Genomic DNA, 17,820 nt, shown 5'->3' with positions numbered 1-17,820 from the left:
TTGTGATCTAAGCCTGGCCACAATGCTTGCCCTTCAACAGGTCTCAGTAATTAATGATCTTAAGGGAGGAAAGGACTGCAGGAATGAAAGGAAAGCAGTCAAGAAACATTGGGTCTATGATTCACCTGGTGGTCCAGTGGCTAAGACTCCGAGCTCCCAATGCAAAGGGGCTGGGGTTCCATCCCTGGTCAGGGAACTAGATCCCGCATGCCACAACTAAGAGTTTGCACGACCCAACTAAAGATCCTGCATGCTGTATGATGTGGCCATTAAAAAAAAATTGGTCCACATTAAAAAATATATACCTTAAAAATTTTTTTAAATAGAGAAATAGAGGTGAGCAAGAAATAATTAACACAGCAACAGGCCTGTTTTTGTTCTTCATTTGTCTTTAGCTATGGGGTAAAACCATCAGTTGTGGGGGAAAGGCTAAGCAGAAGATACTAGCCAGGGTTTTGAAATTTTAGTCCAAGATTATGGGATGGCACCATTCAGCCTCCCAAGTAGGTGACATAAAGTCGGGATGTGCCGCCAAATGTGTACAGGACATAGAATTCCTATGGTTGTTTCTTAGTAGAGACTATGAATTTACATTTCAAAGCATCCATGTCTGAGAAAATTGGCTTCTAATGTAGTTTGCTGTAAAAAGCTAAACTATTTAGTACAAAGGGTTATACACATGCACATACATATAGACTACATACGCACACATATATATTTTTCAAAGATTTTTTTTGCGACTCCATGGACTGCAGCATGCCAGGCTCCTCTGTCCCTCCACTATCTCCCAGAGTTTGCTCAAATTCATGTCCATTAAGTCGGTGATGCTATCTTAACCAACTCATCCTCTGCTGCCTCCTTCTCCTTTTGCCTTCGGTCTTTCCCAGCATCAGGGCCTTTTCCAATGAATTGGCTCTTTTGCATCAGGTGGCCAAAGTATTGCAGCTTCCTGTCTCACACACTGAATAAACCACGTCTACTCCGTGGGGGCCCAAGTACTCATCCCAAAAAAAAAAAAAAAAAGATTTTTTTGATGTGGACCATTTTTAAAGTTGTTTATTGAATTTGTAACAATATCGCTTCTGTTTTTTGTTTTGGTTTTTGAGCAGTGAGGCATGTGGGATCTTGGTACCCCCATCAGGGATTGAACCTGCAGCCCCTGCATTGGAAGGCACAGTCTTAACCACGGCACCACAAGGGAAATCCCTTTTGTTTAACTCTTAAGTAAAAACAAGAAGCCATTTAGCCCCACTCTAAATATTCAGGGAAAGAGAAGCAAGGAGAATTACTCCTGTTGGAAATGCCACATTAATTTATTATGCATAGCATGATCAAACAAGAGGCCACAAGACAGAACAAGCAGACTATGCTCTTTCAGAGGCAAAGGAGAAATGCAAAGATGCTAAGTTGTGGTCCTCCCTGAGAATTAATTTTGCCCCCAGGATTCTTAGCAATTAGGTCTTTTCATCTTGGAGGTATCAGAGGCAGAGGAGGGCGCACAGCACCAAATCCATGGCACAGAGTTCAACACACAGTATTCTACCTGGGGGCGTGGAATCAAAAACCCAGCACTGAGAAGGAGTCATGCACAGACACAAGATTTATGGAGGCCATGCAGGGAAAGAAAATATGTCCGCTCTGGATGCAACCATTTTTCACACAGCAGAAACTGTGAGAGAGAAGACAAAGGAGAAAGACAAAGAAAAGTGGGGAGGGGCTGTCCCTGGTGGTCCAGTGGTTAAGAATCTGCCTTCCAATGCAGGGGACGAGGGTTTGATCTCTGGTGGGGGAACTAAGATCCCACAAGCCACAGGGCAATTAAGTTTGCAAGTCACAACTACTGAGCCCGGGAGTCACATCTAGAGAAGCCCGCGCCCCACAATGAAAGATCCCACATGCTGCAATTAAGACCCACCACAGCCAAAAAATAATCAATTAAAAATATTTAAAAAAAGAAAAGTGGGGGAAAGTAAAGGTAAAATTGAGAAAGAGAAGGTTGGAGCCTCATCCTGGCCACCTGGCTGACCCCTTGTCAGCAACTCAGCAGCCACTCAGTAACAGCACTCTCTCAGCATCCCTGCTGTCTCCATGGTGATCTGATGTGATTCTGATGGATGTGACTAGTTCATGAATGCTTCCTGGAGCTGGGTCTTGTTGTTGCTAACTCCATTTTCCAGATGAGAAAACAGTGCTTCCGAGATTGTCAACAACTTGTCCCAAATCACTGAGTTGCTGAAACTGTGGGATCAGGCATTGAACCTAGGCTGTTTCAGGCCCAAGCGTGTGCTCTTGGTCAGCAAAGTGAAAAATAAGGTGTTTAATGGAGGAGAACGTGAACATGTATTGAGTACTTAATATATACCTGGCATGTGATCCTCACAACAGTCCTGCAAGGGAGGTATCATTATTCCTATTTTATAGATGAAGAAATTGAGGCTCAGTGCTCACTTCAGCAGCACATATATCTCAATTGGAATAATACAAAGAAGATTAGCATGGCCCCTGCTCAAGGATGACATGAAAACTGGTGAAGCATTTCATGTTTTTATAGCAGAAACATCACAACACTGTAAAGCATTTTCCTCCAATTAAAAAATAAAGTTTAAAAAGTATGAATAAAACAGGGAAAATTTTTTAAAAATTGGGGCTCAGAGAGGTTAAGTAACTTATCTGAAGTTGCAGTGCTTAGTAAAAAAGCCCCGGTCTGGGGCATGTCACCCCTTCTCAGTGTCTATGCTGAGAGTTTTGTACTTTCTCTCTGAAATAAATCCTGTTTGCTTGCTACCATGAAAAAAAAAAAAAAAAAAGGCCAGGTCTCTCAGACTGCAAAGCCCATATTCCATTAAAAAAAAAAAAAAATTGTTGTTTTGCTCCTAAATTTTATTTATTTATTTGGCTGCTTCCGGTCTTCACTGTGGCATATGGAATCTAGTTCCCTGACCAGGGATTAAACCCAGGCCCCCTACATTGGGAGTAGAGTGTCTTAGCCACTGGACCACCAGGGAAGTCCCCCATATTCTTTCTTATTCTTTCTTCCAAATGGAATTCTCAGGAATTTCACAGATTGAACTACGTAATTAAAAATCTCTACTTTAGATATTTTTAGCTCTGCACATCCAAACCAAACACCTATCTGACAGATATGTCAGAATTTGAAAGAAGTCTATTGAAGACTGCTTGCAAGAAAACCACTGTATAAACTATGTTTTATAAATTCTTCTGTTTTAATTAATCAGGTTTTCTAAAGTTCGAAGAAAAAAAAAAAGGAGACAGAAACCAGTTTTTAATGATTTAGAATTAAGATTCATGAATACACTGGATTCTTTTTTGGTATTAGGGGAAAGCAGAGAGTAAATGTGGTGGGAAACTATGAGGGTCCAGAGATTCAGACTTTAGCCTGGAAGAGACATTAAAGAGGTATTTTAGGGATTTCCCTGGTGGTCCAGTGGCTAAGACTCTGTGCCCCAATGCAGTAGGTGTGGATTCAATCCCTGGTCAGGGAACTAGAGCCCACACGCTACAAGGAAGATTGAAGATCCTATGTGCTGCAACTAAGAGCCGGTGCAGTGAAATAAATACTTAATAAATAAGATAAGTATTTAAAAGAAACCTGTTATTTAAAAAAAAAAGATGCAATTTTAACTTATTTTAGAAATAGCTTGAGTGTCTGCCAGTCAACAGCAGAGCTAAGGCCAGAACCTGGGGTTTCCCAATGCTTAAACCATTGTTCTTTTTTAGATGTGAACCATGAATTGCTTTAGAGAATAGTCCTTTCTCCTCTTCTCTTAATCCAGATAGGGGGAAAAAAAAGTGAGAAAGCTTAAAGACTATTAAAAAACAATCAGGACATTAAGAATCAAGTTATCCTGGAAGGAGGTCAAGATGGTAACCACAGAGGCTGGAGTGAAGGGGAGGAGCACCAGGCAAGATAAAGTCTTATCTAAAGCAATTAGAGTAAGCAGGCAATTAGAAGCTTTTGTTACTTGTATTTAACTGAACACTGTGAACAGAAAGCTTTTTGAAATCCTTGGCTAAATCAAAACCTGGAAAGTGAGGACTTCTAACCTTCAAGAAAAGAAGTTGAGCATGAGACAAAAAGGTATTTGTTTTTATACCTATCTTGGTAGGAAAAAAGAAAAACAAAAAACAAGATGTCAGCTCAGCTGGGTCCCAATTCCAGCGCTGGGAAGCCCAAAGCCCCCCCACCCCCTTGGTTTTATTTTTAAGGATAGCATTTCCCCCCCCTCCTTGGCCAAGCTCAGTGTGTGGGATCTTAGTTCCCTTACCAAGGATCAAACCTTCACCCCTTGGAAGCGTGAAGTCTTAACCACTGGACTGCCAGGGAAGTCCCGCCCTCCCCACCTTGGTTTTTGTAAATAGTCCTGAGGGGCTTTCTTGGTTTCTAGACTACTGAGATCTTGCTTCCATGTGTAAATTGAGTATAATTTCCTAAAGAGATGGAAGGCAGGCTTTTTACATCCCAGTAATAGGGAACAAATTTGATTGGGAATGGCTGGGTTACCATCTAACACTGCCATTTTCCCCTGCCCGGGCTTAGCTTCCCTCCATCCGGCTGGCTTTTCTTTCCTGGTCTTATTTCTTTCCTCTCCGCCCTCTGCCCCCCTTCCCGTCTAATCTCCAGCCTGGCAGGTTTTCCCTCCCCTGGAGTCCAGGTGCTTGTAGCATTTGCTCCTTAGTGGTTTTTCCCCGAGGAGACAGCTCCCTCCTTCTTCTTCCCAAAAAGGAATCATGGGGCCAGCTGTTAAGATTTTTTTTAAGTATTTTTTTCATGTCTTTACTCAAAATGGGAAAATCTCTGAAGTTTAAGGTGGCACCTGGCTGTCCCGTGGTGCTTATATTTTTTCATGGCTTTGTTCTGTCTGGAATTTTATTAATGATGGGACTTCCTTAATGGTCCAGTGGTTAAGATTCTGGGCGTCCAATACAAGGGGTCAGAGGTTCAATCCCTAGTCAGGGAATTAAGATCCCATATGCCACATGGTGTGGCCAAAAAGCAAAACAAACAAACAACCACCACAACAAAAAACTAATGGTAATGAACATACCTTGATGTTTATATAATTTTAATAAATCACCTTCAAAATGATAAAGCATCAGTGATCGAATAGACAGAGAGTCGCTCAGTCGTGTCCAACTCTTTGGGACCCCACGGGCTGTAGCCCGCCAGGCTCCTCTGTCCACAGGATTTTCCCAGGCAAGAATATTGGAGTGGGTTGTCATTTCCTCTCCCAGGGGAATCTTCCCGACCCAGGAATCAAACCTGTGTCTCCAGTATTGGCAGGTGGATTCTTTACCACTGAGCCACATGGGAAGCCTAGCTTCTATCAATGATTCACACCAAAAAGTGGTTCAGTGAAGCAGCTATGATGAGGCAGTGCTGGAATTAAAAGGGGAATCAGGTACCCTTGAAACTCAAACCTACTAATAGTAGAAAACATCACCCACTCACAGCAATATACACAGATTTGAAACTTTCCTTGAGAATGTTTTTGTTTGGAGGGAGAACTCTAATAACTCATTCTAAGTAATGACAGGCAAACAGTGATGATGCCTAGTGACCTGATAGCCACGCCCTGGAGAGATAGCCGAGAGAGGGGTCCCCAACCTCCGGGATCTAATACCTGACGATCTGAGGTGGAGCTGATGTAATAATAATAGAAATAAAGTACACAATAAATGTAATGCACTTGAAAAATCCTGAAACCATCCCCCCTTCCCCAATTCATGGAAAAAATTCTCTTTCATGAAACTGGTCCCTGGTGCCAAAAAGTTTGGGGATATTCAAAGGAATGTTCTTTGTCCTTCACACCCGCGCTGTTTGTCTTCTAACCGCCCCATCTCACAAAGCTTTGACCTCTCCTAGCGTCACATGCCTCTTCCCACTTTGAGGGGCAGGGTGCACGCCAGTGCTCAGGCCTCAGGTCCTCCCTGGGTGCTGGTGATCTGTCCTTCTCATCCTGGCTTTGTAAGGCGCTCCCCTAAGTTTTCCCTGCTCCCCTGTCTCTCTAGTTCCTCCTGAATCTTCCTAGATAAACCTGTCTAAATGATGCAAGAACTTTCTATCTAATGAACCTGTGATTTTCTCCACTCTAATCACACCTGGGCCGTGTCCACCACACTGTCTCCACAGCTGCACTTGTCGTTTCTGTTTCGTTTTCAGCTTTCTGTTTTACACTGGAGCACAGCCGATTCACAATGTTGTGATGGCTTCAGGTGGACAGCAAAGGGACTCAGACATACGTATTCATGTGTCCATTCTCCCCCAAACCCCTCTCCCATCCAGGCTGCCACATAACATTAAGCAGAGTTCCCTGTGCTGTACAGTAGGTCCTTCATTATCCATTTTATTGTCAGATTTTATTTACTCCTTACTTTCTTTATGTCCCCTAAATGAATTTCCTCAAAACCCAGTTCCTCTCGTCTCAGGCCCCATAGCTAGTATTTCATTTTCACAATCACCTTGCCTCCTGTAGGAGGCTGCCCCTTTCCTCCAAGGGAGGAATGTGGTGGGCGGTGGGGGAAACTGGCGCAGTGGAAGGAGGGGGCCTTAGCCACCTGCAGCCTGTGGCCTGAACAGCCACAAGGCTCCCCCAGTGGCAGAGCGGTACAGACTTTGCCTGCCAAGGCAGGAGATGCAGCAGACTCAGGTTCGATCCCTGGGTCTGAAAGATCTCCTGGAATAGGAAATGGCAACCCACTGCAGTATTCTCGTCTGGAAAATTCCATGGAAAGGAGGAGCCTGGCAGGCTACAGTTCATGGGGTCGCAAAGAGTCAGACAAGACTGAGCACGCACGCACATCACAGACACCAATGTGGAGTCAAACACTTTTGGAGGGTTTAATTATGTCGTAATGCTCCCTATCATAATTAAGCAGAAATAGTGATTTTAATTAGCACATTTACAGAAACCACACAAGTATGCTTCCCTGGTGGCTCAGATGATAAAGAACCCACCTGCAATGCAAGAGACCCAGGTTCGATCCCTGGGTGGGGAGGATCCCCTGGAGGAGGAAATGGCAACACACTGCAGTATTCTTGCCTGGAGAATTCCATGGACAGAGAAGCCCGGTGGGCTACAGTCCATGGGGTTGCAAAGAGTCAGACATGACTGAGCAAATAACACACACAAGTAGGTCCATATAATCGCACACTTCACTTACTCGTAGCTTAATGGTGTTCCATTCTTGTTTACTTTGCCCTGGTTTCCCTTTCAGCTTGAATGAGCACAACTTTTGAAGTCTTTAATTTATGACTATTTTAACTTAAGCAAGCCCTGCTAGAGGGTGACAGATGGTGAATGTCAAAAACCCAGAGGGAGGGTTTCTGTTTAGCCTTTGATTTTTGTTTTGTTTTTTTAAGCCAGAGAAATGTCCGACTGTGCTCATAGTTTGTAAGCATACGTCACCAACTTTTATCTTCCTGCAAATTCCCTGTTCTCCTCCAGATTTCTCTTCTACTTCTGGCTGAGGAGGGGCCGGCAACTAGGCGGCCGCATGCCTGAGTGGCTCGGGTGATAAACCTCATAGTTATTTTTCCCAATTAATGGTTTTCACTGACAATTTTACTGCTCTATTTTAAGCTTCCTCATTCCCTTGGGCCTCCGTACATATGTCTGTGATAAGTCTCATCCCGTCCAACCAGATTGTCTCCTCAGAATATAGACTAACCTATTCCAAAAAGCTCATCCCTCTCTCTCTCTTTTTGGAACATAACACTTGAAAATGCATTGAAACAGAAAGTAATTAAGCTTTAAAGGAGAGCTATAAAAGTGATTTATTCATGAGCACACACTTATCCTTCTCCCAACTGACACCCATTTGATATTAATTTTCCTTTAGTGTGTATCTGCAGCCTTTTTCTAAATCTTTACTACTAATGGAAACTTTTTATTCCACCCTTATTCCCTTCTACTTGGCTCCAAAGACTCTCATATGTGCTGAAAGGGATCCACTGGGGGTACAGAACCACAATTTGGGAAATTCTGCTCTGAAATAATAATGCTCCCTAGTCACAACCACTGACTTTTATTAGGTTGTCAATTAGCTATTTTTTAATTAGGGGAAGAAAGGTTCTTAATTCATTTTTTTCCCTGAAGCTATTTAGAATGCAGTTTTATCATCATGTTCCACTGCTGACAGAACAGCTGTGGAACACGTATTGGGCTGGCCAAAACATTTGGGTTTTTCCATAAGATGTTAAGGAAAAACCAGAATGAAGTTTTTGGCCAACTCAATATCTTTTTCTTGGGCTCGCCAGGTGGTGCGAGTGGTAAAGAATTCTCCTGCCAATGCAGGAGATGCAAGAGAATGTGGGCTTGATCCCTGGGTCAGGAAGATCCCCTGGAATAGAAAAAGGCAATCCCTTCCAGTATTCTAGACTGGAAAATTCTGTGGACAGAGGAGCCTGGTGGGCTACAGTCCATGGGACCGCAGAGAGTTGGACACAACTGAGCGACTGAGCACAGCACAATACCTTTTTCTTAGGTCAGTGGAACTTACATTCTACAGATAAGTAATTTCTACAGAGAAATTTCTATAGGCTCCCCTCTCTGACCCCAAAGGACTCACAGAAAAAGAAAGAAACAATGATAATAATACTTCCTTTATATTGTATAGTTTTCAAAGCAGATTCACACACATCAATCCATCCAAGCTTTTAAAAAAACCGAGGCTCAGAGAGATTAAATAAAGGGCATCTTCAAGGTCACACAGCTAGCCAGTCAGTGTCAGAGACCAGAATTTAAACCATTACTTGATGATTCCCATTAAAAAAAAAAATCAATCTCAAGAATAGGACTATAGAGATCCAGCATTTTTCATTAACATTATGCGGGGGTGGGGGGGGATGTTTTGTAAGCAATACTTACCAGCGACTGTGCTTTTCTTAGTTTAGATCTGTCCTGTGATTTATTTTTCTTATCATGTGACTGTCGGTTGAAAGCTGGGGTCATTTCATGTCTTTTCCTTCTTCTGTTAATTGGAAAGCATTGGGAAAATTATAAATACCATTTTAAAGCTTTGGTGGTTGGCACAGCTGTTTGTCTATTTGATTTTGTTGTTCCTGCGGTTTAAAAGATTATCTTCACTCAGCTGGAAACAAGCCAAGTGTCTATCAATAGAGAAGGGGTTGAATAAACTCTGACACATCCACACAATGGAGGACTGTGGGCTGTAAAAAGGAGGCCAGAGTATTTCTTTACCTGTGGAGTGAGCTCCTGGATATATTGTTACAGGAAGAAAGAAGTGGGATAAAGTGGTATGTATTGTGTGACACCATTTCTTTCAGAAAGGGGTGCATGTGTCTGTATTTGTTTATATTATTTTCATCCGCCCCACTCCCCTCCTTTATGATTTTTTAAATGTAAGGACATTTTAAAAAATAGTTACCTATCCGTAGGATTCCCCTGTGATCCAATTAGGAACAGGGAACAGTATTGGAGACTTCTCCAGATACACTTTGTTTTCTATATTTGACTTTGGAACCATCTCAAAATTATGAAATAAAAGAAAAAAAAATTCCAAAAATCTAAAAACAGCTGATGGTGTTACTCCACACAAAGGAATAACTTCATGGGACTTTAACACAGTCATTTGTCTGAATAGCTTTAGTAGAACATATCCTAAGGACAAAAACACAGGCAAAGACATCTTAAACTGTTTTCAGTAATCTTATTGTTTGTATTAACATTAATATGTTTTTTAAAATGCTTGCATATAATAGGATAAAGTATAGATCCACATTATTATTATTATGAGTATATACCCTCAGGCTAAAGGCAAAATGAACCAGAAACAAACATTGAATTCTAGTTAGCAAATTTGTTTTGACAATGATATGAGTTAGCAATTCAGAAATTACTTCCAGAATTTGTTAAGTAAATATATTCTCTATGTGTATACTTCATATAATATATTTTTTATACAAAATTATGCTGTACTGTGATTAGTCGCTCAGTTGTGTCCAACTCTTTGCGACCCCATGGACTGTAGCCCACCAGGCTCCTCTGTCCATGGGGATTCTCCAGGCAAGAATACTGGAGTGGGTTACCATGCCCTCCTCCAGGGAATCTTCTCAACCCAGGGATAGAACCCAGGTCTCCCACACTGTAGGTGGGTTCTGAGCCACCAAGGGAAGCCCATACAAAATTATGTATGTACATATATAATCATAAATATAATCATAACCATACATATAATATAATCATATATAATATACATAATATAATCATATATATTATATATAATCATATAATATATATAATCAAATATATGTATGTATATCAATGTCACAGAAGGGAGGCACAAATATGGAAAAGGAAAAGACTGTAATGAACCCTAGGATGCTGGATTGGAATCTGAGGTATTAAAATATTAAAAGAAGCTATAAAGAAAGCATTACAGCTACAAAATGCAAACAAATCCTAAAGAAAAGGTCAAATTTACCAATAAAGGTTCATTTACTTTCAATCACTTTTTGCTTCTTGGGGCTTCCCTGGTGGCTCAGCAGTAAAGAATCCACCTGCAATGCAGCAGATGCAGTTTTGATCCCTGGGTTGGGAAGATCCCCTGGAGAAGAGAATGGCAAACCACTCCAGTATTCTTGCCTGGAGAGTCCCCATGGACAGAGGAGCCTGGTGGGCTACAGTCCATGGGGTTGCACAGAGTCTGACATGACTCAGTGACTAAACCACCACCATCAGTGAAAAGTATTTGTATTTCACAGTAGCTTCTGTCTTCATCTTTTCGTAGACCAAAGTGCCAGTAACTTGTTTCTAAAAGGAAAGAAGTGGAGAAGGGCACAGTTCTTACCCTTGCCAGCTGTGTTCAATGGGGTCACAGTTGTCCAGGTAATTGAAGCGAATGATATCAGTTGGATGCTTGTCAGAAGACCTCCAAGGTGGGAGTTCTTTCTCCCCTGGGTGGGTCTTCTTTCTTAAAGAGGAAGAGGATCGGAAAGCGGATGAAGGAGACAGCTTTCCCCCTGGAGAACTGCTTCTAATGGGTTGAACATCCGCGATCACAAACCCATCTTTTGGAGGTGTCTAGAAGGAGAAAACAATTTCTGTTCTCAAAACACTATAATAAAAACAAAAGTAAAACAAAGAACATGGACTTCCCTGGTGGTCTAGTCATTAAGAATCTGCCTGCCAACGCAGGGGACACTGGTTCAATCCCTGTTCCAAGAAGATTCCACCTGCCCGTGTGCCACAACCACTGAGCCAGAGCTCTAGAGTCTGTGCTCTGCAACAAGAGAAGCCATCGCAATAAGAATCCTGAGCATGGAAGGTAGAGAATAGTCCCTGCTCTCTGCAACTAGTGAATGCCCAAGTAATGAAGACCCTTTGCAACCAAAAATGAATAAATAAATAAATGCTTTAAGAAAATCAGCATTATCATCATCACCATGATGGCACTGATAATGGTAACAATGATTACAGCAGCCACCAACCCAGAGGTACTTGTATGTGCCAGGCACTGTCTCAGGAAGCATTTCTGCATTATTATTATTTTTTGAGGGGGGTTATACACTGAGGCATGTGGGATCTTAGTTCCCCCTACCAGGGATCGAACCTGCACCCCTTGCGTTGGAAGCATGGAGTCTTAACCACTGGACCACCAGGAAATTCCTGTTCCTACATTACTTTATTTAACCTTCATAATAACTTTAAAAGGTGATCATAACTACTTTCATTTTACAGAAGAGAAAACTGAAGGTAGGATAAACTGATTAATTTTTCCACCACTACTATTAAGACATAAGTAGTAAGACACAGGTTCAGAATTTGAATCCAGGACTCTCCAGCTTCAAGCCCACACAATGAACTTCTCTATCCTGTATTGACATCTCTCCTACCATATCATTATACAGTTATTCCACAACTGCAGTTAATTTGTTCATCAACATATACATTCTTGAAAACAGTACCCTGTCCTACCTATCTAAAACACAGAGACAATTTCCATTATGCAGGGGTAAACTATAGATTTTATCAATTATCAAAACTTCAGCCATTTCCAAAGAATTGGGAAATGAAGGTCTATTTTTTTTGAAAGTCTATTTTTTAATTGCCCAAAATGAAAGTCTCTTTTTTGTGTGTATAAAATTTGTAAGGGTTTTTATGCGGTTGCAGCCTAAGGGAAGAGGTATTGCTATGTTAAGAAGCCATTAAAGCCTAAAATTTTGTTCTTTAAGAAATTAGGGAAGCTTTGCTCAGTAAATTGGTTTGCTTAAATTGTTTGTGAAAATTTTAAAAATTCCCCAAGTTCCTGCAAGCAGAATCAGTTAGTTTCTTATCCTTGTTTCAACTGCTCTTTGTACATATTTCTATTACAGGATAGTACTTCGTATTCAATGTGGTAACTATCGGTCTGTGTCCTTGGCCATAGACTGCTGCTAAGTTGCTTCAGTCGTGTCCGACTCTGTGCGACCCCATAGATGGCAGCCCACCAGCTCCCCTGTCCCTGGGATTCTCCAGGCAAGAACACTGGAGTGCGCTGCTGTTTCCTTCTCCATAGACTAGGCTCCCAGAAAGTGGGGTTAAGACCATTGTACTCTTAGCATCTGGCACATAACAGTATTTAATAAATATTTACTGATTTAGTGAGTGGTTGTAAGTAGTAGAGTAAAAAGTAGAGTAAAAATTTTACTTTTATATAATTAATGGCTCATTACTAGATTAGTATTTAAAGTTTTATGCAAATCCTGGAGGAGGGCATGGCAACCCACTCCTGTATTCTTGCCTGGAGAATCCCCATGGACAGAGGAGCCTGGTGGGCTACAGTCCATGGGGTTGAAAAGAGTCAGACACGACTGAGCAACTAAGCACAGCACAGTGCAGATCTGACTTAAAATGGACATTCAAGGAATTCCCTGGTGGTCCAGTGGTTAGGATTCTACACTTTCACTACCGAGAGCAGGAGTTCAATCCCTGGTCAGGGAACTAAGATCCCAAGCCACAATCCACAAGGTGGCCAAAAAATAAAAAAAATAAGATGGACATTCATTTCATTTTTCTGAGTTTATATTGAATGAAATCTATTTTTGCTGGAAGAGGTCTTGTTTAACACCACTGGTAATAAAGAATACATGATAATAAAAAAGCAGTTTCAGGGGATAAAATTTAGGCATGAATGCTAGTAACTATATATATAAATAAACATCATTAACTTTGAAAAGTACAAAATATTGACCCATTAACAAAATAGATAATGAACACTGATGACTTTTCTGTTAAGTAAACAAAAAATTTGTTCCCTTTACTCAAAGCCTTTTGAGACTTTTTAAAATCGCAAATGTTGAAAAAATTTTAAATGCTTTTGTTTGCATATATTGAAATGACCATATATCTTTTCTCTTTTATTCTGTGAATTACATGGACTGATTTTTGAATATTATGCCAACCTTACTCTCCTTGGATACATCCCACTTGGTCATCATATATTATTCTTTTTTTTATATATTACTGGGTTTAATTTGCCAATTTTTTCTTTGATAGAAAAACTGAAATTTACTATAACAAAGTACTCCCTAAAGAAATTAAATACTAAGCAACAAAGTGTCAATTTTCTTATATCAGAACTATTCATTATTTTAAAATATGTGTGTGTTAGTTGCTCAGTCATGTCCGACTCTTTATAATCCTATGGACTGTAGCCCACCAGGCTCCTCCAACCATGGAGATTCTCCAGGCAAGAATACTGGAGTGGGTTGCCATTCTCTTCTCCAGGGGATCTTCCGGACCCAGGGCTCAAACCAGCACCTCCTGCCTTGCAGGTGGATTCCTTACCATCTGAGCCACCAGGGAAGTGCATAAATAGTTTCTGGAAAAAGAGTTATTGTTGAAGACCAAGTATTAAAATCAGTATTACATACAATACTCAAAACCTTTTTTCATTCTACAACCTGGTTAATCACTTTTCTCTCCTCTGCCCCAGAACAGCCCAAGCTTCAGCTATGAAGCCTTTCCCTGCCTATGAGTGACTTTGAATGAGAGTTACGGAAAGCCTTGTGATAAAAGGAGTCATAGCTATTATAATTTTTAAAATAACTCTTCCACCACTGCACTGAAAAATTTTCTTTTTAAAAGAAATTCTCATGAAGAACAGCCATCATTGAAATCAGAAAGGCTGCTTTTATCATTGTAATTATAACAGTATTAATTATGCAGTTTATTACTATATTAAATGTAGAGGGTTTCTACTTCAAGTAAACACAATAACAGGAAACGTAAATGAGCATATTAAGAACCAACTATTCGTATTTCAAAAGGATTCTTCAATTCAAAAAGGACTCACTGCAGCTTTTCTGTAAAAAAAAAAAATCCCTGTGGTTTTAAAAATAATTAAAAAATTTTAATTTACACATAATTTTCAGGAACTCTTCTATTATACAAAATGATGCACAACTCTGCATGTATATAGATCATGCCAGAAAGAAAAAGCTCATAAAAATTTCCCGTAAGTTATGTAATTAACTGTGACTATAAGAATGAACATAAACATTGGTTACAATGCATAGAAAACCATTAGAAAATTTTATGCTCATATTATTTACTGTTTATGATTCTACGTAAGGACTTTACATTGCTAGTTTCTAAAGTAAAAAGAATTTTAATATGCCCATTATGCCCTTTCCTAATTACTAACTTATTGCAAAACTTTTCTTTATAAGTGATAGAAACATAAACTTCAGTTTGCCTGGTAGAATCACAGAAAACTTGAATTGGTTAAGTAAAATTTGATGACCCATAGGTAATAAATACTGCACAGTACCCACAGAATGTGCAGAATTGTGTCAGAATTGTGTTCTGTAGGCATTAGAGACACAGAAATCCAGGAATCCGGAGAGAATGAGGAGCTCCAAGTCCTAACCTAGGTGGAACTGTGGTTTGTGTCAGATGACTTTCAACTAACATGGGTATCTTGAAAAGAGCTGTTGAGTTCTTAGAACAAGGGAATTTTGTAGTCATGGTATATTTCTTTTGAACCAAAGGCCTTCCCCAACTTAGTTCCAGAATTCCTAAGTAGCTGATGTTAGTAATTCTGTTGCTTCTTTTCCCAAATTTACCTTGGGCTTGGTAACATGGAGTTCTTTCACCATTTGAATATAATGCTTCTTCCATACACCCTGCTCATAGGGGGTTGGGGAGAAATTGATGTACCAGTTAAACCGTAAACATTTTAGCATCCAGAGCTGATCCAGTTCAGTCAAGTTCTTCCAGTGCCAGCTCACCTGGAAAAACAATGTTAAAAAACTATTCAGTTTACATGTCCACTTTCTCTAGGTTTTGAGCTGTCACCCTGGTACTGAGAGAACGTCTTTTTTTTTTTTTCTGGAGTGGGATGCTGTGCCCTCCTCCAGGGGGATCTTCCTGACCCAGGGATCGAACCCACTTCTCTGTGTTTCCTGCATTGCAGGCGGGTTCTCTACCGCTGAGCCACTGGGGAAGCCCATGAATGAATCAGAGCAAACATAATTTTAACTAGATAAACCAGGCCTGGAATTCACAACTAGTTTCTTTTTGGTCCTTTTCCTCCAAATCACAGCTAAGTTACCTCCTACCTGAAGTGCTTCCTAACCAGGCAGGAGGATTTTTTTTTTTTTAATTTTTATTTATTTATTTTAATAGGAGGATAATTACTTTACAACATTATGATGGTTTTGCCATACAGTGGCCATAGGTATACATGTGTCCCCTCTAACCTGAACACCACTTCCACCTCCCTCCCCATCCCATCCCTCCAGCTTCTCACAGAGCACTGTACCCCCTTTTCTTTTTTTAAAATGTTAATTCAGACAGAATCCAAGTCAACTAATATTTATCGAGCACCTATTAACCATCCTCGTCACAACCTGAAGGGCAGTATAATTAATATTGTCCCCTTGCAAATGGGGAAACTAAGCTTCAGATAAGACTTTGGAACTTTCTAAAGATCTCTGGAAGTCTGCATATGAAAGTTATATGAAGGCTACAGAAACTCCGGTCAGTACATTGCTTATTTTTTTCATGATATTCTTCTGTTTTCCCTCCATTCTTATGATTTAACTAAATATAAATTTTATAAAGGGAACACAATGACTAATACTATATTGGTGTGTCCTAAATAGCCTTTAAGATTCAATAGAGCATTAAGTATTTATCCTGGGGACTTCCCTGGTGGTCTAGTGGCTAAGATTCTATGCTTTCAGTGCAGGGGGCCAGGGTTTGATCCCTGGTTAGGGAACTGGATCCCACGTGCTGCAACTGATACCTGGTGCAGCCAAATAAATCATTTTTTTTTTTTTAAGTATTCAGTACATTCCATTTTCATAGCATTATGGTCAATCCTTCACATCCAGCAAACGGTGGAGGTGACCCTATTATGTGTAGTCGTGTTTAAAATAATTTATTCCAGGTTTTAAATAAGTCTTAGTAGAAACTAGAGTCAAGTCCATATATAAAGTTGAGACTAGGCATTCCATGTCTCTTATCAGGAATTGCAGAGATGACAGCTAATCTTCATTCATTTCATCCTTGGAAACTGGCCTCTTTTTCAAGGTTAACTCAATAATAAATAATGTTTCAGGGCCCCCAAAAGGAGCAGAACACTCTGTAATGGAACTTGCTACCCATCCATCTGTTTATCTATCTGTCTCTCTTCCTCCCTCTTTCCATCCATTGTGTATGGAGTTCTGATTACATCCAGGATTATTTTATGGGCTGAAGATAAGACATGTAGGGGAGAGGGAAGCAGAAGCGGGCACAATCAGGAGAAATAGTAGGTTCAGGATCTAGATGGAGGAAAAGGCTTAGAGGATCTGATACAACACTGCAGGCAGAAACGGAGATCACAACCACTTTATGCAACCCAGAATGAAACTACACTGCCCTTAATCCTCATATGGTTAGTTAATTCAATCAAGATGTGGAGTTTGGGAGGAAGGGGATGGGGAGAAAGTTTTTCTTAATTCTCACCCCTTTTCTCTTTTGACTTAGATCTGGTTTAGACCTGGGTAGTTAAGTTGGGGTTCCCCCTCTGCACTGGAGGTAGATAAATTTTTGCTTTGTTTTTGATTTTTGCTGCTTTTTTTTGTTTAAAACTAAACAGGAATGAGGAAAATTGAGGGTAGGTAAGAGCTTTCAAAATTGTAAGACAACCCCCACCACATTTTTAAACAGCTCAAAGCTCATCTTGGTGCAATGACTTTATTGTTTACTTTAAATCTAGCTAAAGAACAATTGCTTCACAGTCAGTTCTGGGAATAAAATACGATGCTGAAATCTACCAAGATTGACATATGGTACACATAGATGATAAGACTAGCTATTTCGTATCACATCTCCCTGGAATGATAACATTCTCATTGTGAAAAACATGGAAAATTCTGAGAAACTTGAAGAAAAACAATACCAAGAACCCTGTCAATCAGAGATGACCAAACATTATTAACAAGCTGGTAGAGTTATTTTCCTTTCTGTTTTTCAGGTATATATGAAAGCAAAATTGGGAAACTGCATGCAATTTAAAATCATGCTTTCTTCATTTTACACATAATAAGCATCTCTGCTCTTCCAAAACATGTTTTCTAATGACTGCCTAATAATTCATTATATGGCTGAATGATACTCTATTACTGGGCATTTAAAACACTATGCTTTTATTTTTTAAACAAATTGTTTCATTTTTAGAATAAGTAATATGTGTACATCAATACCAAATACAAAGATACCAAGGGGCACGTGGTAAAAAAAAAAGTAAAAAAAAAAAACCTCTCTCATCCTAGTCATCGAGCCACTCATTTCCCTCCTGAATGTAACC

At 40.1% G+C, this 17,820-nt stretch overlaps 1 protein-coding gene and 1 non-coding gene across 3 annotated transcripts in view; one reads left to right on the top strand and one right to left on the bottom strand.

The window, feature by feature from the left end:
- The window catches only part of FBXO16 (F-box protein 16), a 57,034-nt gene that overhangs the window by 7,982 nt on the left and 31,232 nt on the right, over positions 1–17,820 (bottom strand). For both annotated transcript variants that reach the window (XM_025281380.3, XM_025281379.3), the window contains exons 5-7: positions 15,089–15,253; positions 10,831–11,063; positions 8,889–8,991 (exon numbers count right to left, since the gene is read on the bottom strand). In XM_025281380.3, coding sequence (XP_025137165.2) covers positions 8,889–8,991; positions 10,831–11,063; positions 15,089–15,253 — 501 coding nt within the window. The remainder of the gene's footprint in view (positions 1–8,888; positions 8,992–10,830; positions 11,064–15,088; positions 15,254–17,820) is intronic.
- Positions 2,441–2,547, top strand: LOC112584048. The gene has a single exon (XR_003108407.1). It is a non-coding gene; the product is annotated as a U6 spliceosomal RNA (small nuclear RNA).

Source organism: Bubalus bubalis, chromosome 3, assembly GCF_019923935.1.
Source record: "Bubalus bubalis isolate 160015118507 breed Murrah chromosome 3, NDDB_SH_1, whole genome shotgun sequence".
NCBI lineage: Eukaryota > Metazoa > Chordata > Mammalia > Artiodactyla > Bovidae > Bubalus > Bubalus bubalis.
This window is presented reverse-complemented; position numbering and strand designations above follow the sequence as displayed.